Source organism: Macrobrachium nipponense, chromosome 25, assembly GCF_015104395.2.
Source record: "Macrobrachium nipponense isolate FS-2020 chromosome 25, ASM1510439v2, whole genome shotgun sequence".
Classification (NCBI taxonomy): Eukaryota; Metazoa; Arthropoda; class Malacostraca; order Decapoda; family Palaemonidae; genus Macrobrachium; species Macrobrachium nipponense.
Genome location: NC_087214.1, coordinates 42,910,262 through 42,935,345, shown reverse-complemented (window position 1 = coordinate 42,935,345; position 25,084 = coordinate 42,910,262). Strand labels below are relative to the sequence as shown.

The 25,084-nt window shown below is 38.1% G+C and overlaps 2 protein-coding genes across 2 annotated transcripts in view; one reads left to right on the top strand and one right to left on the bottom strand.

Moving 5' to 3' along the window:
* LOC135199420 (transcriptional regulator ERG-like) overlaps positions 1–25,084 on the top strand; it is a 377,010-nt gene that overhangs the window by 108,266 nt on the left and 243,660 nt on the right. The window lies entirely within an intron of this gene.
* LOC135199196 (E3 SUMO-protein ligase ZBED1-like) lies at positions 22,968–23,978 on the bottom strand. Its single transcript, XM_064227072.1, has 2 exons — positions 23,642–23,978; positions 22,968–23,222 (listed from the first exon to the last, which is right to left on the bottom strand). Exons 1-2 carry the CDS (start codon positions 23,922–23,924, stop codon positions 23,011–23,013), a joined length of 495 nt encoding a protein of 164 aa, XP_064083142.1. The 5' UTR covers positions 23,925–23,978; the 3' UTR covers positions 22,968–23,010.

The following is a 25,084-nucleotide window of genomic DNA, read 5'->3' as shown; positions in this document are numbered from 1 at the left end:
AAGACTCCTCACCAACTCTTCCCAAATTCTTGTTAGCCCCTCCTACTGGACTGCTCATTAGGGTGTGTTAGTGGTGTGGCGTGACTCTTGATGAGCAGTCCAGTAGGCCGGTCTAACAAGAATTTGGGAGGAGTTGGCGATGAGTCTTATGTGTGCAGCGTGGGCTGATGCCTAGTGTAAACTCACCTTTAGTGTTATTCCCATCCTTATTCTTTCCAAAGCTCTCAGAGTTGTAACTAGCTTTTGTTTTAAGGCTTTAGTAAGGCTCCAAGTTTCTGATGCATAAGTTAATACTGGTGGGACCATCTAATTAAATACTTTTCTTTTTAGAGAAAGTGGCATTTTACTTTTCATAATATCATTTTGTTTACGAAAAGCTCTCCATCTCATACTTATGCTTCTTATAATTTGGGTCTCGTGCCCTGGGAAAACACATACTGCCTGTCCTAAATACGTATATTCATTAACAGTATCTCTGCATTTTCATTGAACATTATCACTAGTTTTACTCATATTCATTTCAGTCCTACATTTCTGCTTTCTTATTCAAATCTATCATCTTTTTTAATTCCTCCCCTGATTCACTGAATAGAATTATGTCATCTGCAAATCTTAAGTTGTTAAGGTATTCCCCATTAATGTTACTTCCCACGTTATCCCAGTCTTAATCTATATATATTCGTCATAAATGTGGCATCCTTTTTGAAGACATTTGTCAAAGGTATACTGTATGGTCAAGGACAAGCAGCTTTCTAATCTCGCTTAACGACCTTAACCCAGCCATACAGGACAATGGAGAGTCACCCTTAAAGCACACTTAAGCACTCTGGCAAAGGAAATTCTACAGTATTTTCAGATATTTCCAACATGAAAAAAGAAATGCCGGACAGTTAATTGGCAACAGGAGTGCGTGAAAGAACCATATTTCGGTTGGTTTTGAAATATACTGTACCTTACCTTACATATCAAAAATAAGAAAATATTCTTATTGTTTATATTTAGTGTAGCCTACTAAATGCATATAACACATTGACATATATTACTCAAATAACAGGATATATGTATTATTACACTGTGAACATTAAAACTCTCATATATGTATAAAAGAAATGAATAGGTTGTATAATATGAGATTCAGTCCAGGGCAGGTATAAGGATTCCCCAGGTAAACAGAAACAACTGTTCTCCTAAGTGAAATTTGGCAGGGTTGTATTCATCTGTTTTAGCTCCTCCCTAGCCTGCCACTCGATTTTGGTTATCTTCATGTGTAAAATTATATGCGTATATCCATCATAAATTATTCCATTAGAAACTAAACGTTTTCTGGTAATCAGTAAAATATTTTCACAGATGTAAAATAAATAAGAAAATCTTGCTTATTTTAAGTTTTGGCAGAAATTGGCAAATTCGTAATTGAAAATGGCATTTTTTTGACAAACAATAAATTTGCCAAGAGCATTTGGCAGAAGTTGAGAAAAACTCATTGATGGAAGCAAATTCCTTCATTTAGGCAAAATAATTTATCAAAGAACATTCATCCAGCAAACAATGTACATTTCTCTCTTCACAGAAAATGTTGTTTTCAGTTGAGGTGGTAAACTCGAAAACTGATGTGAGAGAACTATTGAAATGCAAGTGCTCTTTGTTTACTTTCTCTTTATTATATATCCACATAATAAAGCTGCTGTCTGTTAATTGGGTTCCTGTATACTAAGCTAAGACTGTGATAACTCAAAATATAACAAAACGCCACCAATTTTGTTTAAAGGATTCCTTGGAGTATTGTATTGTAATGAGTGATTCACCACTCTTAAAATGGAACCTACCAGCATCTGTGCACAAAAACATAAGATAACAATTTTTTTTAGACAATGTTAAAAAAAACGGGATTTCAGTGTCATCTTACATAATGTAAGAAAAGAATGAGAGAAAAGCTGCCAAGTAATACTGCACAAATTAAATAGCTCTCCACCTCTCACAAATAGTGTAGTGAGCCACAGCTGTTTTGGGCACTGCAGGTAATCGCTTGGGAACTATGAACTCTTACCAGGTTTATATCTTACTTAGGAGTTAATATCTGGCACCTCTTTTGAAGGTAACCAGTTCAGAAATATCCAAAGCTGTCAAATATATCAGCTATTGATTTTCTGTTAGATAACCAATTATGTTGTACTGTCACATAACTGGAACACACCAACAGGTATGCAACCTTTTTGATAAATTTGTGCAAAATGTAATTACAGAGATATAAAACTAAACAATTTATTATTTAAGAGCAAACGCGATAATGAAAATATTTTTAAACCTGCTAAAAAGAATATTACTGCCCAAATGAAGACCATGGCTCCATGTGGCAATAGAAGGCTGACTCAATCTCTCTCGGTCAGATTTCCTTCTCCCAGGCCCAGGGTTCAGCTCAGTGTCCCCAGAAAAAAAATAAATTAACCATGGTTCACCTTAAGTGTCTCTAGAAAAAATCATAAAATTGAATTTACAACTGCAACATGTCAAAACTCGACAGAACAACAAACAAAATCAACAACAGTATTTATATGATGGAAATGTTAGTCAATTATTTTCCTTAATTCTTTTTTTTATTTCCTTTTACAATTTTTTTAGTTTATTTAAAAAATTGAGTAGTCTGCATATTCGTTGGGCAGGCCTCGTAACCCCTTCTGTCCGGGCCGACAATCCCTCCGCCAAGGTAAGTAGTTCCATCCGAAACAGCTGACCGAAAAAACAGCTGACGAACAGCTGACGACCTCGTGTGCCCCGATGCGCGACCCCAAGGCCGACCCAAGAAGCCATGCGACCTTCCCAGTCGCTTCTTGGTGTCCTTCCCGAACATGGCTTCGTCCTCCTGCCCTCCCGCGACCTCGCGCTATCCCACTCACGAAGAGTTTGCTGCGCTCAATCCGGTCCCTTTCATTGATTTGATGCTATTATGTAATGACGAAAGGTCATTGTTAATATTTTTAATGAAAAGTGGCCTTATTGGCGATTTCAGCGGTCAGTGTAATAAGTGTGATGAAGGCACATTCGCCCTGATCAAGCATGGCGAAACATTCCAGTGGCGGTGTAACGTTCGAAGATGTCGGAAACTGAAAGCAATTCGGAATGGCTCCTTCTTCTCTGGGTCACACCTATCCTACAAGACTATTTTGGGCTTGATCCATTGCTGGCTTTACGAACTTCCCCAGACATATGTTAAAGATGAAATCTGCGTATAGGTTCCGACCATACCATAGTTTGATTGGGTTACAATTTCTGCCGGGAAGTTTGTATTGAGATTTTGGTGCAGGACAACCGGAAAATCGGGGGGCCAGGACACATCGTGGAAATTGACGAATCCAAATTTGGGAAGAGAAAATTCCATAAAGGTAGACGTGTCGATGGTTGTTGGGTCCTTGGTGGGATTGATCGCGAAACAAAGGACACATTCTTTCAAGTTGTTCCCGATAGATCTGCAGAAACACTCCTCCCAATTTTAATTGAAAACATTCATCCAGAGTCAACCGTAATTTCAGATTGTTGGAAATCCAACCACACGTTAAGTCAGCATTTCAAAACACACCTTAATGTAAATCATTCACTACATTTTGTTGATCCCAATGATAAACGCATACACACAAACACAATAGAATCCACATGGCGGGTCTTGAACGAAATGTTTTGCCTAGAAGTGGTACAGTAAAAACATTATATAGTTCATATTTTTCCATGTATTGCATTAAGAAGCGTTACCTTTCAAATGTAGATTGTCCTTTTAAAGCATTTTTAGAATTAGTTAAACGTGCATATCCGTTAAATAAAGTAGTTTCAACACCCGTTAAAATGCGGTCTAATTCCACTGAAACGCAACAATCTTTGATACATCGCTCTACCCAAACGGATCCGTTTAAAACGCGAGTGTTTGTCCCCCCAATTTCATCCGGCCCGATCCCGCCAAAATCACTCCAGCCAGCTCCGAAGAGAGGAAGGTTCGAACCGTCCGAATTGTCTGACGATTCCGATTTCCAGCTTTAGTTCTACCCGTTACCGACTTGTCCTGGCCGAGTTTACCGATTTCGACTCCCCGATTTTCAACCCAACAAAGGTAAGTCCGGTTTTATACTTTTTTTTTTTTTTTTTTCAGATCATACGACCTTGCTCGATTCAATTATCTGTATTTTTTTTCTAAGTAGGCCAACGAAAGTGTTAGTCCACCCGTTCTAACTCGGCTTAGGTGGGTTCGTTTCGTTACGGTCATTTTTAGTTAGGTACGTTCGTTTTTTTTTATATGTAACCACAGCCGTTATCAATGTAAATGCGTTATTTCAATTATTTTGTCCAAATTAAGCACGCCATTGTTATTTCCGCTATGCTGAAGTCAGGCACGCTCAACACATCCGAACATTCACGTCCGCTAGAAGTCACGTGTTCGAACGCAGTCCATGTGTTCGAGCAAACAACGTGGCCGTGACTTTAACCAATGTATTCTTGGAAATATTCATTTTGTTTAGTTATCAGTAAGGATATACGGGTGCCAGCCATATGTATGGACAAGTTATATTGGTTAGATATTTATAATTGTTAACTTACTACACAGGGGGGTCCAGGGGGGCGAAGCCCCCTGGCCAGGTAAGGACATGCAGACTTAGTTTGGTTAGGTAGGTTCCATTGGTTAGGTAGCAATCACTGTTAATATACTATACTGGGGGGTCCAGGGGGGCGAAGCCCCCGGCCAGGTAAGGACGTGGACACTAACTATGGTTAGGTTGGTTCCTTTGGTTAGGTAGCAATCACTTAATATACTATACTGGGGGGTCCAGGGGGCGAAGCCCCCCGGCCGGCCAGGTAAGGGCACGCGGCCTAAGTTTGGTTAGGTTGGTTCGTTTGGTTACGATCACCGGAGCTCCTACAGTTTAGTTGGAACAGGAGCTCCTACAGTTTAGTTGGAACAGGAGCTCCTACAGTTTAGTTGGAACAGGAGCTCCTACAGTTTAGTTGGAACAGGAGCTCCTACAGTTTAGTTGGCCACGTGTTCCGTCTGCCAGGGTTTCGTGGTTTTCCTTTTTCATTGTCGTCGTCTGCCTCTCTCCCCACGGTCCCCCGGTTTCCCAATCGGTCCCCCCTTACCGTTTTTCATTTACTTTTAACCAAAAATCTGTGTGTTCTTCCCCCACCCAAAAACCCCGGTTCCCATAGGGTCCCCCATTACCGTTTTTTAGGTTTTCGGGTTTTCCAACACTACACGTTTTCAAAACTAGCGCCAAAACAAACGGCCGCCATCTTGTTTGTATTCATCCGCCGATGCTCGGCCAGAAAGTACTCTGGGCACACGAATCTGCAGGCGCTCCAAAAAATTTTCTTTAAAACGTACAAAAAAGACAATTTCATTGAAAAAGTGCTGGAAGAACTTGTCGACAAGGTAGGGTCTGCACAGGCAGTTCGTAAGGCAAATAATAAAACCTGCCAAATTTGCCACAACTGGGGGAGGAGGACAATCAGGATGACTTTAGAAATTGAAAATGAAAAGCTGGAGGTAAAATATCAAGTAATGAAGAAGGTGCTTTCCATATAATCCACCAAGCAACTTTTGCTTTCTCATCAGTCTGTCCTACGCACTTGAAAAAAATAAATTAATAAAGGAAAGTGAACAAAAAATGGGTAAAAATGCCTGATTGCACTTAAGCCCAAGAACATGGCTAAGACACAGTCCAAGGTTGGAGAACAGGGTTTAAAGTAACCTTATCCTTAATTAGAAAGGCTGCCTACCAAGGCTGGAGGGCTCTTTCCACCATCTGGGTTAATATCACAGTGTCCTTCTCCTAGAAGAGTTGCCTGCCAAAGCTAAAGAGCTTCCACTGACATAACTTGTGTAAGCAGGGATGTCACACCTGATGTGAAAGTTGCCTTTAGCACTGGGACGGATGGTCTACATTTCATACTTTCATTCCAGCTAACTTGTCCGGGAGATTTCATAATCACTCTTAAGAGTTAAACTGCAGGTAGGTTCCTTTTCAAGAATGCTGTATCATTACTCTACAATATTCCAAGGAATCCTTTAAAAAAACTAGTTATTTGTTATGTTTTCATTTATCACAGTCCTTAGCTCAGTACATATAGAAGCCTGATTAACAGAGAGAGGCTTTATCATGTGGATATATAATAAATTACACAAAGACAGCACTTGCAGTTCAATAGTTTTTGCAGATCAGTTTTCAGATATTTTCGAGTTTACCTCCTCAAGTGAAATCAACGTTTTAATGAAGAGAAGAATGTACATTTTCTGTTGCATGAAAATTTCTATTATACTTTCACCAAAATCAAGGAAATTGGGCAATTGTGGAAAAGTTACCAATATCCAACACTGGGTAACAAAGTTTTTCTGATGTATTTTCATGCGTTTTCATCAAATTTGCAGTAGATTTTCTTAGGAAATATAGATTTCTGACAAAAAATCTCCATGGAACTTGTTGAATACACCAGAAAAGCTATTCTGTTATCCAGTGTGGGTGTAAAAACTCATTATTTTCGAAATCATGAACCATGGCTGTGGGAAAACACCTGAACAATGTTTACATTCTGCGTAAATGGGGCCAGGGGATATTGGTATTGTCTCGCCGTATAAGATGTAATTTCATGAAGTATCGCGTAACCTACGGATGTTTACTGGTTTACAATTGCGTTGTATTAGCTATGGTGGAGGGGGTGGGTGCTGTATTATCTTGCTTTATAAGTCTCAGTTTTTTTGCTGTGTTAGCTATGGGATGTTAGGGGTGGGGGAGGGAGGCAGTTACAATTTCATATTGTGTGTTGGCAATTTATAATAACAAATTTGGCCTATGTGTCAAGTGTGTCAAATACCTGCAATTCATACATTTAAATGATTTACGTCAATTACTGTTGGAATCTTCCAGTTCCTCAGTGTCGGGAAGTCTTCAGGAATCTGACGGGCTGTATTTCCTAGGTGCTTAAAAAGCGTAGCAGCTTCAAAGAAGGAAGTGGTGGTGGGCACTGTCACTGAAAAAGTCCAGAAACAAGTAATGATCAAAGTATGGTTCAAAATACACGGTCTTCATACCAGGACGCTTACCCCACTCTTTGATGCTTTTCCAGTTGCTCAACAGTGTGTGTGTGGACACTACGATCATCGATCCACGAAATTCTCACTGTGGTTCACCACTCTGTGAGTGTAGCCTTCTTCAGACAGGGTCCTGTAGTCGGTCCACCCATCGTGTAATGACAGAGCCTTCAAGTATAAATTTCCTTATTATTGGTATGAGGGTAGCTGCACATCTCTCCTGGCCGTCTTTGTGAAAATGGACCAAGAACTTATTTTTGGAGATATCCCTTATCCCCCCCAAGAAGCCAGATATCATTCAGATGGCTCCCTCTTGTCATACTTCTTTCAATGTAGACCCCCAGACCACAGATGGGTTCTTGACTATTTAGCCAACTTCTGAACAAAAACTCCGCCAGTCAACACTTGTTCAGCAGGACCAGTGCAAGCACTTGCAGACTGTATTGTGCTTGAAAACTTTGTCAAGAAAGTGGTTAACAAATAGACCTATTTCCCAAGGGGGTAAGTGACAATTGTCCAAAAAGTGCCCTTATATGAACCAACACTATAAGAGCACTGCCGCCTTTTCTTTGTCTTCACAATCATAATGTAGTGTCCACAATAAAATTCATGGCGATCACTGCAATATATGCTCGTTACAATTAGGGTAAATTACCCCCTTGGGTAAAACCCCGACAGCTTGTAAATATTCAATGAACTATTCACTCTCTGAATGAAAATGTTTAATAAATAACCACGGATCGTAATGAAAACCATTGCATGTCGTCTCCACAATGGCTATACTCATGACCAACGTTGATCTAAAAATTCAAATGAAAGCGCGTTACAGAGGCCTAATGACATATTTAAGATAACGAAGTATAATTGACTACAGAAGTTATGTGAAATAATAATTGCCAATTGTTTCTTGTCATTGAAAGTCATTCAAATTCATTGGGGGAATTCAATAGTTTGGGAGGGACTTCAAAAAGTGCGCCAAATGGAAACACTTGCGTTTTTTGGATGATTTGAATTCGTGGGTGGAACTTCACCAAACAGTGCAATGAACAGGTGACACACGAAGAAACAAACAAGAGCGACTTCAGGGTGGGTTTTATGATGAAGTCGAGACTTCGAAAAGCGTCAGATTTTTTGCCAAGTGAAAATTTTTTTTTTTTTTTAATCCATTATACAAGTAAATTTTGGTTTGTGATTAGTGGTTTTGGGGTTCAAAATGTTAGGTTTGATGAGCTCTACACAGCTGTGTAGGTTATATAGGTCTATCATATTATGGTCGCTAACCTATTACCCAACCAACTGCCTCCATGTAGGGTTATTGGTGGGAAAGATGTTTATGACTACACCCTTGAACTTAACCACAATGAATTTATTGATTATGATTACAACTTTATATGGCAACTTTCATTGAAAGTCACCAGTCCAGAATTGTCTTACCGAACAATTATATAGCAATCCCAAAGGTGCTTTAACAATAAGCTAGTATATCATCGTATCCCAATTTCAAGAGAACACAGTATGTATGCAAATTTATTTCATAAGGCTGTTTCTATGACGCAGGTGACATGATATAGAGCAAATATTCAATTTTAAGTTTTGTAGAATGGAGCCTAAAAGTATCAAGTTATTCCAACCTTTTTAAAAGAATGCTATTGATTCGCTTGAAAACCTTCACCCTTTGTTGGCATAGGATGGCATCTTGAACTTCTTGGTCCAGAGACCATCAGTACTGGTATTTTATTTGTCCAGGAGTTTCCAGTGATGATTTCATGTTTCGACAAACAATAAGTCATAAATTCAGAGGAAACTAAATCCTGGGGTTGATTAAAAGTTAAAAACTGAACAAATCAGACGAAAGTGAGAGTTAGGGTCCAGGGTGTCACTCCTATAAAAAATGAAAAACGGACAAAAATGACTCTCCTGTGGACATCAGTCATGAAATGTGTGTTTGTCTGTCTTCTTTATTCATTTATGGAAGCAATTTCCTTCATTTAGGTGAAATAATTTATAAAAGAAAAATCATGCAGTAGAAAACGTACATTCCTCTCTTCATAGAAAACGTTGATGTCACTTGAGGTGGGAGACTCAAAAGAAATCTGAAAACTCATATGAGCAAAACTATTGAAATGCAAGTGCTGTGACTACTGTCTTTGTTTGTTTTAACCTCTGTTATATATGGACAGGATAAAGCTTCTCTCTGTTAATCAGGCTTCTGTATACTGTGTCTTGGCCATTATACTATGGTCTTCCATGTTCTTGGGGCTTGAGTTCCATATATGTACTTGAGGGTACAATCAGGCATTTTTACCCATTTTTTGTACACTTTCCTTTATAAATATGTTTTTTTTTCTCGAAGTGCGTAGGACAGACTGATGAGAAAGCAAAAGTTGCTTGGTGGATTATATGGAAAGCACCTTTTCATTACTTAATATTTTCCCTCCAGCTTTTTAGTTTTCAATTTCTGAAGCCATCCTGATCGACTGTCCTCCTCCCCCAGTTGAGGCGAACTTCGCAGGTTACTAATTTGCCTTGCGAACTGTGCAATCCCCACCTTGTCGACCAGTTGCTATCAGCACTTTTTTTTTTTTAATGACATATTGTCATTTTTGTACAACATTTGAAAGGAAATTGTGTAAATAAACTAAAAGAATTTGGCAAGAAAATTAAAAAAAAAAGTATTAAGGAAAATAATTGACTGACATTTCCATTAGGTAAATTATAGTTTACACCCGGCCTACATGTAAGGACAACGCTTTTCCCTATTTTTTATTGTATCCAATCATCAAGTCGCGTTGTTCTTACTTCCATCCGATAGAGCGTTCCGCGGCCTTTCTGCCGATGTATAACACATGTAATTCCATTATTTGTACGCCTTATTATCTTTAAATGTATGTTTGTAAGAAAACTCAAATCTACTGCCTCAGAGTCATTTCTGCTCTCAGTGCGAGACTGTACTACTTATCCGTCCGCATCTGTCTATGTCAACCCAGTTCGTTTGTAAATAAATCATCAGTACCCAGCTACCTGTCTTAATCCCTGGTCCTCACAACTGGTGACCTCCCGGAGTTGGTGACACAGCAGTTTAGGCCCAGCCTTTAACAGACTAATTACGGCCGCTCACCTTCAGAGAACCTTTAGCGGTATGGCGCCACAGCTTAGGTCTCTGAAAACTCCATTGCGAGGACGACACAACGCCATTAACAGACTAATCACGGCACAGCTTCCCAGCGTGTTTTGGCGTTTTTTCAAGAACGGGTAGCTGGGTGCTGGTCAGCCAACACAAAATTCAGGTGGCGGTTCAGAAACATCCATCTGACGTCGCGGCCTCCTTTGCCTCACCCGGGGGACGCCAGATTTCTTCTCGACCCACCAAACCAGCGGCCTCCTCGGTTCTTCCCCCGGCGCCATTGCCGCACCTGCGAGTCTCCAGGCAATCTCCTGACGCCGCTGCTTGCTTTACCCACCCGACGTCACTGCCGCACATGTGGGCCTGCTCGGCCCCCCTGATGTCGCTGCCTGTGGGCCTCCTCAAACCCTCGACACTGCCGTCGCTCCTGGGGTTTGCTCAGCCTGCCTGACGTCACTGCCACATCTGTGGACCTGCTCACCCTTCCATCGCCTGTAGTCCTCCTCGGCCCACCGACACCGCTGCCACACCTGTGGGGCCTCCCCTGCCTGCCGACGCTGCTACCTGTGGGTTTCCTCGACCTGCTGATGCCGCTGCTCACCTGTGGTTTCGCTCTGCCTGCGGGACGCCGCTGCCATGCTGGGGACTTCCTCAGCCCAACCTACACTGCCGCGGCACCTGGGGGTCCCCACGGCCCGTCCCAGGCCGCCACCACAAACAATGCAGCTCTCGCGTCAGCCAGCAACACCGAAGGACTACACTTGATGACGCCCCACAACAATTGTCACAAGGACACTGCGTTGCCCCCTGCCTCCAAGATATTATTTTCATCCAATACTTATTCCATAATCATTCTCTTGGCCGGGGGGAAGTATTTGTAAGGACAACACTTTTCCGTATTTTTTATTGTATCCAATCATCAAGTCGCATTGTTCTTACTTCCATCCGATTGAGCGTTCCGCGGCCTTTCCGCCGATGTATAACACATGTAATTCCATTATTTGTACGCCTTATTATCTTTAAATGTATGTTTGTAAGAAAACACAAATCTACTGCCTCAGTCATTTCTGATCTTGGTGTGAGACTGTACTACTTATCCGTCCGCACCTGTCTATGTCAACCCAGTTCGTCTGTAAATAAATCATCAGTACCCAGCTACCTGTTTTAATCCCAGGTCCTCACATGCATCTCCTAAAAAAAAGTATTAAGGAAAATAATTGACTGACATTTCCATTAGGTAAATTATAGTTTACACCCGGCCTGCATCTCCTGCTACTCACGATATTTTTCTTGCTTGTTATAATGATGTTTGTATGTTTCATACCATTACTATTTTCGGAAATGCTTAGTTTTAGAATTTGATTAAAAGTCGAAGGTCATTTTCCGGAAGCCTCCAGCCAGCATAAAAGAACATTTTTTCTCTGTTAGTTTTCTTATTTTCTTGTTTTCTGTTGGTATTGTGGTAATTCTAGGCAATAACTCCACAAGGAATGCAAGGATCAGTCCCACAAATACGAAAGCCATTTGGGATTGGGGCGTCCAGTGTATTTCACTGTGTTCAGTAGCCCCTGGGGGTTAATTACAGTCAACCCCCAAAAAATAACGGTAAATTCTTAATAAGCAACCCAAATACTATAGGAAACTGTAATTTCCACAGAAATGCCCTACGCAGAGTTATTTCCAAGATCTACCAGTATTGTCTTTGACAAAAATATAGTTTTCCAATTGTTACTACCTCAACATAACCCAACAAGGGAGAGACGCTACTTTTTTAACCCTCTTACGCCAAAGCGGTAAAAAAAAAATTGTCTCCCGTGTGCCGGAGGTGTTTCAGAGTGAGCGCGGAAGCGGAAAAAATATTTTTTTCACAAAATCACAGCGCGCTTAGTTTTGAAAATTAAGAGTTCATTTTTAGCTCCTTTTCTTGTCATTGCCTGAAGTTTAGTATGCAACCATCAGAAATGAAACAAATTATCATTATCATATATAAATAATGCAATATATGATAGCGCAAAAACGAAATTTCATATATAATTGTATTCAAATCGCGCTGTGCGCAAAATGGTTAAAGGTAATATGTTACTTTTTTTTCGTTATAATGTACACTAAATTGCGATCATTTTGGTATATAACACATTGTAAAACGATAAAAGCAACACAGAGAAAATATTATCACAAAATAATACATGAATTCGTAACGCGCGGACGTAAACAAATATTTTTTTCAAAAATTCACCATAAATCTAAATATTGTCCTAGAGACTTCCAATGTCTTTCAAAATGAAGACAAATGATTGAATATTACTATACTGTAAGAGTATTAGCTTACAATTGCAGTTTTCGACCATATCTGACGAGTTAAACTTGACCGAATGTCTAATTTTTATATATATATATTTTTATATGCAATTATTTCAGAAATAAGAAAAGCTACAACCTTCAAATATTTTTCGTTTTATTCTACATGAAATTGCGCACATTTTCATATATAAAACTCTATGAAATGCCTAATATGAAACGGAGCAAATATTCCGAGAATGGTAAATACGCATTTCGGAGATTTGTGGCGGAGAATCCGCGCGCGGAGGGAAGAAAAGATTTTTTTTTTAAATTCACCATAAATCTAAATATTTTGCTAGAGACTTCGAATTTGTTTCAAAATTAAGATAAATGACTGAATATTACTAGACTGTAAGAGTTTTAGCTTACAATTGCGTTTTTCGACATTTCGGTAGAGTCAAATTTGACCGAAACGTGGTTTTTTTTCTATTTATCGTGATTTATATGCAAATATTTCAAAAATGAGAAAAGCTACAACCTTTAATTATTTATTGTTGTATTCTACATGAAATTGCGCACATTTTCATATATAAAACTTTATGTAACGGCTAATTTAAAATGGTGTAAACATTACCACAATCGCACGTATAATTTTTTCGGAAGAGTTACCGCGCGGACGTAAAGAAAATGTTATTTTTTTCATAAATTCACCATAAATCGAAATATTGTGCTAGAGATTTCCAATTTGTTGCAAAATGAAGGTAAATGCTTGAATATTACTAGAATATAAGCGTTTTTTTAGCTTACAATTGCGTTTTTTCGACCATTTCGGTAGAGTCAAAGTTGACCGAAGGTTGAAATTTTGGCAATTATCGTTATTTATATGAAAATATCTCAAAACTGATAAAAGCTACAACCATGGGTTGTTTTTAGTTGTATTGTGCATGAAATTGCGCACATTTCCATATATAAAACTTTATATAACGGCTAATTTTAAAATGGTGCAAACATTACCACAATCGCATGTATGATTTTTTTCGGAAGAGTTACCGCGCGGACGTAAAGAAAAAGCTTTTTCATAAATTCACCATAAATTGAAATATTGTGCTAGAGACTTCCAATTAGTTGCAAAATTAAGGTAAATGATTGAATATTACTAAAATATAAGAGTTTTAGCTTACAATTGCGTTTTTCGACCATTTCGGTCGAGTCAAAGTTGACTGAAGGTTGAAATTTTACCAATTATCGTTATTTATATGGAAATATCTCAAAACTGATAAAAGCTACAATCATGAGTATTTTATTGTTGTATTCTACATAAAAATGCGCACATTTTCATATATAATACTTCATGTAACGGCTAATTTACAATGGTACAAAAATTATGTCAAAGTGACAAAATAATTTCCAAGATGTGTCACAGATACTTTTTAGTGCGGCAAGAAAGAAATTCGCGCTTGCGCGCCTGCATAACGATTGTAAACAAAACAACACCTCGATCCGTGAACTCCCAGCATCCCCCAAGGCGCGTGATTCAAAAGTTTTAGGCTGGTAGGCCTATAAGTATTTTTCCGCGAATTTAAAAAAAAACTTTTGTAAGTCGACGTAAAATACGTCTAGTCGGCACATGGGAGACAAAAAATGTCGACGTAAAATACGTCCTGTCGGCGTAAGAGGGTTAATGGTAATTTTTTTAACATTTCTACTTTCAGTAAGAGCCCGGAGGAATGGCGATATGTGCCTTAATTATCTGCAAATTGAAAGAATCTTGGCAAGCACGTTATATGTTTTGACAAAAGGAACTGTTACATTGCGCGCGCTTGCCAGTAGCCACTGGGTTTACAGAAAACAAGTGTTGTGACTGAGGAAGGTAGTAATAGAAAACGAGTTAAAGCAGAAAACAAGAAACATAACTAAAATGTTTCATTATTCTGGCTGGAGGCTTCCAAAAAATGACCTTCGACTTTAATCAAAGTAAAAAACTAAGCATTTACGAAAACAATTATGGTATGGGACAAGCAAAATCCATCATAACAAGCAAGAAAAATATCGTGTGTAGCATAATTCGTAATCAGAAAAAGAGCTTTTAAGATACCTTTATAACAGTGTGATGGGCCAGTTGTAGGTTAGCCAAGAGCTTCGTTAGTGTCAGTGTCTTCTTCACTGTTAGTGACGACAGTAGTAGTACGTGTGCGGCCTTCAGACTGTGGCAGATACAAAACAGCAATGGCTTTGAACAGCTCATGAAGCCTTTCCTCCACTTTTAATTTCTGCAGGAACAGATACCGGGAGAAATACTGGACAAGGTATTCTGTTCTGAGCCCCAGCCTCTTCATCCACTTGTTTACATCTTTCCAAAGCCTCTCAATGTTCTGCATGTAAACTGTGCTGTCTGTCAGGTCCACAAATGCGTCCAAGTGATTAACCACTTTGTGTGTACCCTTCGTCACCTAAACTCTTGTAGGCCACCCAACCATTAGACATTACCACCGATTTGGGGCGGATGTATTTTTTATGATAGGTATAAGTCTTTGCGCTCCTATCACGAATTTCCTTGTCCTCGATTAAAGGTATGTATTTTTGTGAAATTTTCCCTGTTCTCACACTCCACCCCACTGAACTCTATTCTGCCACCATACTTGGCTCTCACAAAAAATGTCTCGTCAATTTGGACGATGAAACCTGTACCCCCAATTGGTAGCAGATTTTCTAGCCATGCACTTGTTACCTTGCTGCAGAATCAGCGCCAATCCATAGATGTATTTGGTGGCCAGTGTAGGGAACTTAAAATAGAGGAGTGTTCCCAAAACTTTTGACACGATGATTGGCAAAACACAAAATTTGCCTAGCAGGAAGGTGTGTACCTTCCAAAAAAGGGTACCTTTGTAGTCACTTACTACAAAATTACAACACTTCCTCTTCTTGCTCTTACTATAGCATGCATAACGGTCGCGCACCCACTGCTTCCTGTCTTCTCTGTACCTACAGGGTTTTTCACAGTTTTTGCACAAAACCTGTATGGGCAATACCCTGTGTCTTCTTAAAAAGTCCACTGCCTTCTACTCCTCTTAAAAAAAAACTTTAAAACACACGAAAGTAGCTAATATCACAAGAAACACAATTCAACTCCTTCCATTCTTGAGGCGAACTACTAATTGAACTAAAATTGGAAATATATCTGAAGTCTACCAAAAAATCTTTGAATAGTGAACTCCCATTGGTTACAGAGACCGGGAGGGGCTTCAAAAAATGTGCCAACAGAAAAGAATTGAAATAACGATAAATCAAATGCGTAGACAGAACTTCAACAAACACTTCAACGAACGTGCACAAATGAACGAACAGCAGCAGTATCAGGCTGGGGTAAGATCTACTTGAGACTTAGAAAATTTTGTTTTTGTTTTTTATAAATAAATTCATTATCTTATGTAAATTTTGGTTTGCGACTAGTGGTGCAGGGGTTCAAAATGTTAGTTTTGAGGAGTTCTACACAACTGGGTAGGTTACATTGTATAGTTTAGAGAAAGACAGGTAGATAGGTACTGATAATTTATTTACAGGTGAGCTCAGGTTATAAACAGGTGTGCGGACGGATTTATAGTGCGCGACCAGCACCAACAGACACAATCTGACCCGGGTTTGTGTTTCTTGACATGCTAATTTACATGAATATTATTTGCTACACTTGAGTTAACATATATGAATGATATGTCGGTGGAACGCAAAAAGCGTTCCTTACAAATACTCCCCCCCCCCCCCCCCCCCCCCCCAAGACAATAGTTATGGCAGTGAACATTGGATAGTACATAGGAATTGGGAGGCCGAATTCTAGTCGTTGTAACGTATTGGAGGGCGGAGGTGCCCCCTTGTCAGTGACATTAACTGCTTTGGCGGGCTCAACTGCAGTCTTCGGACGGTCGTGGTGCGGTTGGTAGTCTGGGGATCTCGGGGAAAGGAAGTCTTTTGTTGGTATTCTGGGGTGGCTGGTGGGTCCGTCTTCAGTGGTGCCCTCCTCCGTCAGTTAAGCTGACTTTAACCTGTCGGCGAAGACCCAATCCTCTCGTTCATTGATACGCAGGAGGTAGGCCTTTTCCGCGCAGTGGAGAACTTGCAACGGTCCATGGTATGGTCTTGTCAGGGGCAGCCAGTGCGCGTCGTGGCAGACAAAAACATTCTTGCTTGTTTCTAGGGCCTTGGGCCGGAAATGACTTGTCCTATCAGAGAAAGTCTTGAGGCAGGGGTGAATTTCCCTGCAGATTCTCGCAATCTGGCGATCGAGATGTCCTCGGTATTGGTTGAAGACGGGAAGAACTCTCCTGGGACTGCCAAGGTTTCCCCATAGACTTCCTCTGCAGGTGATGCTTCACCGTTGACCCTCGGAGCGGTGCGGGGGCCGAGGAGGACCCAAGGTAGCTACGTCTTTCAATTGTCGCCGGAGGAACTTGCCAGCAGGGAGGCCTTCAGGGAGCGATGGAACCTCTCCACTATACTGTTGGCTGCAAAGTTGTAGGCGGTTGTTCTGTGGTGCGACGTCTCCATCAAGCGGGCCAGAGTAGCCCACAAATCTGACAAAAAAGTAGCTCCTTGGTCTGTCGTGATGTTGTCCAGCACTCCAAAATGGGTGATCCAGCTGGAGAGAAGGGCTTTCTCACAGGCCTGGGTAGTGGCCTCTGTCACAGATGTCGCTCCAGGCCATCTGGTGGACCGATCGATGACTGTGAGGAGCCTAGGTATCTGTGACCTCCTGATTGAGGAAGGGGCCCTACGACGTCTATGTGGATATGACTGAATCTCCGCTTGGGCTGGGGAAAACTGCCAATTCCTGACTTGGTGGGCCTGCCGATCTTGCTCTTCTGGCATGGGACGCATTGCCTTGCCCACTTCCGAGAATCCCTTCGGATGCCATGCCACACGAACTTCTCCATCAGGAGGCGAGTTGATGCTCAACCCGACCGATGCGAGAGGCCGTGGATGATTTCGAAGACCTTCTTTCTCTGGGATACCAGGATTAGTGGGCGAGTGTGTCCTGTGCTGAGTGTTATTGGCGACAGGCCGAAGGGCATGTCTTTCCACTATAATGAGGTGATTGTGGTTCGGTAGGCTGGCAACTCGGTGTCAGCTGCTTGTTCCCGGGCTAAGTCTTCGTAATCGATCCTGAGGTGGACTGAGCTGATTTCGACACTTGAAAGGGCATCGGCCATGGGGTTTCTCCTGCCAGGAACGTAGTGGATGGTGCGTCCGAACTCTGCTATGGCAGCGACGTGTCGCTGTTGTCTGGAGGCCCAGGCATCTCCTACTTTGGTATCGGCGTGAATCAGTGGTTGGTGGTCCATTCTGATGGTAAAAAGGTTCCCCTCCAGCAGGTAGCAGAAATGCCGAGCAGCCTGATAGACCGCTAGTAATTTTAAGTGGCGAATCACTCATTTCAATAAAATATTTCAAGGAATCCTTTAAACAAAATTGATGTTTTGTTATATTTTGAGTTATCACAGTCTTAGCATAGATACAGAAGCCTGATTAACAGATAAAAGCTTTATCGTGTGGATATAATAGAGGTAAACAGGCTGCACTTGCATTTCAATGGTTTTTTGAGATCAGTTTTCAGATATTTTAGAGTTTACCACCTCAAATGAAATCTAGGTTTTCTATGAAAAGAAATGTACGTTTTCTGTTGAATGAATTTTCTTTTATTATTTTACCTAAATGAAGGAAATTGCTTCCATAAATGAATAAAGAAGAGAAACAAACACCCATTTCATGACTGGTGTCCATGAAAGAGTCAATTTTGTCCATTTTTAATTTTTGATAGAAATGGGAATCTGGACCCTAATTCTCCCTTTCTTCTGATTTTGTTCAGTTTTTAATTTTCAGTTAAATGGGCTTTATTTTCCTCCGAATTCATGACAAAATATTTGTCAAAACATGAAATCATCACTGGAATCTCCTGGACAAATAATATAACAGCACTGATGGTCTCCGGACCAAGAGGTTAATAAGCCATCGTATGTCAGCATAGGGTTAATATTCTTCAAGTTAATCAATTACATTATTTTTAAAAGCTGGAAAAACTAAGATTTTTTGTACTTCACTTTAAAATGCTTAAAAGTTAATGGTAGCTATTTTGTTATGTCACCAGCATCATAGAAACAGCTTTATGGAAACTATTTGCATACATATCGTGTTGTTCTGAATTTGGGATAACAGTATATACCACGTTATTATCAGAACAATCACAATCAAGCTATTTAATTAGTAGGTAAGAAATTCTGGACTGGTAACTTTCAATGAAAGCTACCATATAAATTTGGATTCAATCCTATTTGTCAATTTACTTTGGGGCCAAGATCAAATATAGGCGTAATTCTAAATTAGTTAGGTAGACTTGGTCCATCTCAGGTTACTACTTATACTTTACAGAAGAACCCAAATTCTTAAACAAATAGCCCAATGCTATATAAATACCAAGAATTTCCGTTCGATACGATACCAAGTATTTACCATCTTAGTATCGCTGGTTTCGATACTGGTACCAAGTAGTTAGGAACTAACATCGGTTGTTTTCAGGACATATTTTCTTTCTAACCAAGGGGAAAAAATGCATTTTCACATGTGAAAAAAGATAAATGTATTTCTGAAAAAGAAAAACCATTTGTAAAATATGACCATTAAATATATATATATATATAAATATTGAAGGAAAAAAATGACTTAAGATAAAAAAAAATAAGACACATTTCAATGTCCAAACACAATAAACATAAAAAATAAAATGCAAAACGTAACTGTTTAAGAATAAGAAAACTAGTTTAGAAAAAAATACATACACAAATTCACATTATATAACAAAATGAAAGTACTTCTAGAAAAAAAACCTTTGCAAAAATTTTACTAAGATATATATATATATATATATATATATATATTATATATATATATATATATATATTATATATATATATATATATATGAGAAAAAAAACTTCAAAATGGCAAAAGAAAATAAAGCAATTATTTTTGTTTTAACCCTTAAACGCCAAAGCGGTAAAAATCAAAACGTCCCCCGAATGCCGGAGCCCGTTTTGAGTGAGCGCAAAAAAAGCAAAAAGGAAAAATAATTTATTCAAAAAATCACAGCGCGCTTAGTTTTGAAGATTAAGAGTTCATTTTTGGCTCCTTTTTTTGTCATTGCCTGAAGTTTAGTATGCAAACCATCAGGAAAGGATAAAAATTATCATTATCAATATATAAATAATGCGATATATGATAGCGCAAAACGAAATTTCTATATAATTGTATTCAAATCGCGCTGTGCGCAAAACGGTTAAAGGTAACAAGTTACTTTTTTTTTCGTTGTAATGTAAACTAAATTGCGATCTTTTTGGTATATAACACATTGTAAAACGATAAAAGCAACACAGAGAAAATATTATCACAAAATGATGCATGAATTCGTAACGCGCGGACATAAAAAATATTTTTTTTTTTAAATTCACCATAAATCTAAATATTGTTATAGAGACTTCGAATTGGTTTCAAGATGAAGTTAAATGATGGAATATTACGATACTGTAAGAGATTTAGCTTACAATTGCAGTTTTCGAATATTTCGGATGAGTTAAAGTTGACCAAATGTCGAAATTTTTTAATAATTTTTTTTATATGCAATTATTTTGGAAATTAGAAAAGCTACAACCTTCAAATATTTTTTCTTTCATTCTAAATGAAATTGCACACATTTTCATATATAAAACTCTATAAAATGCCTAATATGAAACGGAGTAAATTTTCCGAGAATGCGATGTACGCAATTCGGAGATTTATGGCGGAGAATCCGCGCGCAGAGGGAAGGAAAGTTTTTTTCATAAATTCACCATAAATCGAAATATTGTGCTAGAGGCTTCCAATTTGTTGGAAAATGAAGGTAAATAATTGAATATTACTAAAATATAAGAGTTTCAGCTTACAATTGCGATTTTCGACCATTTCGGTAGAGTCAAAGTTGACCGAACGTGGTTTTTTTTTCTATTTATCGTAATTTATATGCAAATATTTCAAAAATTAGAAAAGCTACAACCTTCAATTATTTTTCGTTGTATTCTACATGAAATTGCGCACATTTTCATATATAAAACTTTATGTAACGGCTAATTTAAAATGGTGCAAACATTACCACAATCGCACGTATGATTTTTTCGGAAGAGTTACCACGCGGACGTAAGGAAAATGTTATTTTTTTTCATAAATTCACCATAAATCGAAATATTGTGCTAGAGACTTCCAATTTGTTACAAAATGAAGGTAAATGATTGAATATTACTAAAATATAAGAGTTTTAGCTTACAATTGCGTTTTTCGACCATTTCGGTAGTCAAAATTGACCAAAGGTTTAAAATTTGTCACATTTTTTATATGAAAATATTTCAAAACTGAAAATTATAAAAGCTACAACCATAGGGTTGTTTTTTTAGTTGTTATTGTGCATGAAAATTGCGCACATTTCCATATATAAAACTTTATGTAACTGCTAATTTTAAAATGGTGCAAACATTACCACAATCACATGAATGATTTTTTTCGGAAGAGTTACCGCGCGGACGTAAGGAAAAAGTTTTTTCATAAATTCACCATAAATCGAAATATTGTGCTAGAGACTTCCAATTTGTTGCAAAATTAAGGTAAATAGTTGAATATTACTACAATATAAGCGTTTTAGCTTACAATTGTGTTTTTCGACCATTTCGGTAGAGTCAAAGTTGATCAAAGGTTGAAATTTTGGCACTTATCGTTATTTATGTGAAAATATTTTAAAACTGGTAAAAGCTACAATCATGAGTATTTTTTTGTTGTATTCTAAATGAAATTGCGCACATTTTCATATATAATACTTCATGTAACGGATAATTTAAAACGGTGCAAAAATTATGTCAAAGTGACGAAATAATTTTTGAGATGTCACTGATACTTTTTAGTGCGATAAGAAAGAAATTCGTGCTTGCGCGCCTGCGTAAGGATTGTAAACAAAACAACGCCTTGATCCGTGAACTCCCAGCATCCCCCAAGGCGCGTGATTCAAAATTTTTTGGCTGGTAGGCCTATAAGTATTTTTCCGCGAATTTTTAAAAAAACTTTTTTGAGTCGACGTATGGTACGTCCATTCGGCATACGGGGGACATTTTGGCTCGACGTTTAAAATACGTCCATTCGGCGTTTAAGGGTTAAATAACTGTTCAAGAACAGCATCATTTCTACGTTCTCAGGTTTCAGACAGCTTTGTCTGTCACTGACCACTAAACCTGCTTGAGAAAATAGTCGCTCAGATGGGACTGATGTCGCAACAATTCCCAGATATTTCTTGGCACACTTGCTTAAATTACTCATGATATGTTCCCTGGTCTTCCACCAATCAAGAGGGTTTTTATCCCTTGTTATTGTTAATTCTTCGGAATACCTTCTAAGTTCTACATGACATTCAGTTCCAGTAGATCGTTCTTTTTCTGCCTGTTCTCTTGTAAAGTCAAGTATTTTCCAAATACCGGTACCAGTACTCTTTGTTTGTGTTCTCGGACTTTCTGAAACAGTGTCTGTTGAAACGGAAGTTTCTGAACTTCCTAGGCTACTCCTGAAACTACATTCTTCATTTCATTGAGAAGTTTTCCTTTAGTAACCTGAATCGTATCTGTGTTTTTAAATGCAAGATGTTTAAATCTAGGATCCAGAAAAGCACTAGCAGCAAGGGGATAATTTTGTTCAATATTAACAAACCTTTTCTTACATTGTTCGACTAGGTGACCTGCTAGTGCATTACCTTCCCTCGATAGATCTGATGAAACTGTTGTGAGAATAGTAGTGAGAGGTATTACTTTTGATAATGATACAAAGTTTTCTGTTGAAACTTCTTTTGTGACCTCTTCAAATGGTTGAAGAGCTGCAATCGCTTGTTCAACTTGATTTTGCTCATCGTCATCCAAACACATTGAATGTTTACCTAATACACATAGAGCTGTTGTGACTGCTTGAATTTGTTTGAAAAGTCTATCTAGCATATAATAAACAGAATTCCATCTGGTATCCACAGATATAATTAATTTGTGCTGAGGTAGGCTCAGTTGTTCTTGAACTTCTCTAAGTTTGTCTGAGGCCTTTGTGGAGTGATGAAAGAAAGAAACAATGGAACTACATTTTTGTTTAACAGAGCTCAGAGATTGATCAGCTTTCAAGGAGTCTTTTACCACTAAATTCACGGTGTGTGCAAAACATGGAATATGCTTGTATCCTGCTTGGCGCACTCCAGCAACCGTATTTGCTCCATTATCTGTTACAATTACATTAATCTTCTCTGAAATATGCCATTTTTCAAAATTTGTTTTAAGTTTGTTTGCAATACCTTCAGCTGTATGCTGACCTGGGAAATGAGTGGTAATCAAAACAAAAGATTTTATATTCCACTCCTTGTTAACGAAATGACATGTTATAGACATAAATGCATCAGAGGCCCTGGAAGTCCATAAATCTCTAGTAATTGTAATGTCAGTTGCTTCTGCTCAATTTGACTCAACGATTGCTTGACTGTTTTTAAGTAGATCAGGAAAATGCGTTCGCATCAGGGATCGTCTGCTGGGAATTTCATATCTGGGATCAAGTTGTCTGACAAAAGCAACAAATCCCTCGTCCTCCACGATAGAAAGTGGCTGAAGGTCGATTGCAATCATTTTTAGCAACTTGTTCGTAATGGCTTTCTTTTTTGGCGATTCATCTGCAAATACAGACAAATAATATAATTAATATCATCACTTATATGTATAGTCACACACAAGATTATGTAAACTATATATATATATATATATATATATATATATATATATATATATATATATATATTATGTATGTATGTGTATGTATATATATATAGGTGTACGTGTGTGTGTTGTATGCTTGCTCGGATCAGCGATAGAAAGAAAAATCAAGAAAGAGAGAGAGAGAGAGAGCTTGTGTGTTGGTCTGGTGAATTGACGTACAGACATGGTTTAGAATAAGAACAAATGAAGCTGTACAGTTGAAAAAGTGTTCATATTCATACTGTAAAGGAAATAAACCAGTTGTAGTATATTCAATACTCAAAAATCACAGCTGCTAAGATAAACGTTCAAAATAAAACATTACAATATTACTGACCTGGATATTTTCCACCTGCACCAATTCTGCTGAAGCTATCCAGCAATGACATCTGTTTTGTCTTGCTTGTAGTTGGTGTTTCTGACTGTTCCAGTTCCTTTTTCTTCTTGTTTTCAAGTTCAGAATATTCACTTTCATGCTTAGTTTTTAAATGCTTTAGCATATTACTGGTGTTTCCACTATGAATGACCGTGTCTGAACAGATCTGGCACACAACTTTAGCTGAAATGTATTCATGCTCTTCAAAATAGAGCCAGACTTCACTTCGTTTCCTAGTTGCCATAGTCTTAAGATGTTACTAGCCAAACTCAAACAGCTATCGTATTCGTATGTGCTAAGTCACTGACTGAGTCAGTCTGACCAAAGTGGCGGAATGGCGCCTGGCGGCCAACAGGTCTGGGACACGTACGTTTTCTAATAGTTACCAACTTAACAACATAAACGCAAGCACCTACATGTTTTGGCCAGGATTGCAAGTGTCATTTCATTCATAACAATTGAACCTATATATCATCATTAAGTTTGTTATGAAGTTTCAAAGAACCAAAGAAGTTGATTTTATCTCCTAGTTATAATAATAAAATATACAATTATATATAGTTTCAATACTCACAGTACTCAAAAAGTATCGATACCTAAGAAAAAATATCGATACTTTCGATACAGGGGCGGTATCGGAAGTATCGTATTCTTTTGGTATCGAATGCGCCCACCACTAAATTATATATTTGTATATATCATTCAAGCTACAAATGTCCTTTAATATATAATTCGCTCTACCTCTGAATTGATATATTTTCATATATGTACTGAAGGGGAATTATTAGTCGATAATTATTTCGTCCCCTCATGGGATCGAACCAGTGGACGGGAACGAAATCAGGACGGCCTAGTGACGTAGGCCGACTTGATAACGTCATTAGGCCATCCTAATTTCGTCGATAACGTCACTAGGCCGTCCTGATTTCGTTCCCGTTCACTGGACGGTGGTTCGATCCCATGAGGGGACGAAATTATTATCAACTAAAAATTCCCCTTCGGTACATATATGAAAATATATCAATTCCGAGGTAGAGCGAATTATATATTAAAGGACATTTGTAGCTCGAATTATCTATATGAATCACGTGATGTGATGATTCATATATATAAATATATATATATATAGTATATATATATATAATATAAATATATATAAATATATAAATATATATATATATATATATATATATATATATATATATATATATATATATATATATATATTTATATATATATTTATATTTATATTTATATATATATATATATATATATATATTATATATATATATATATATATATATATATATATTATCATATATATATATATATATATTATATATATATATATATATATATATATATATATATATATATATTTAGTGATACAGGGCACAGGGAACT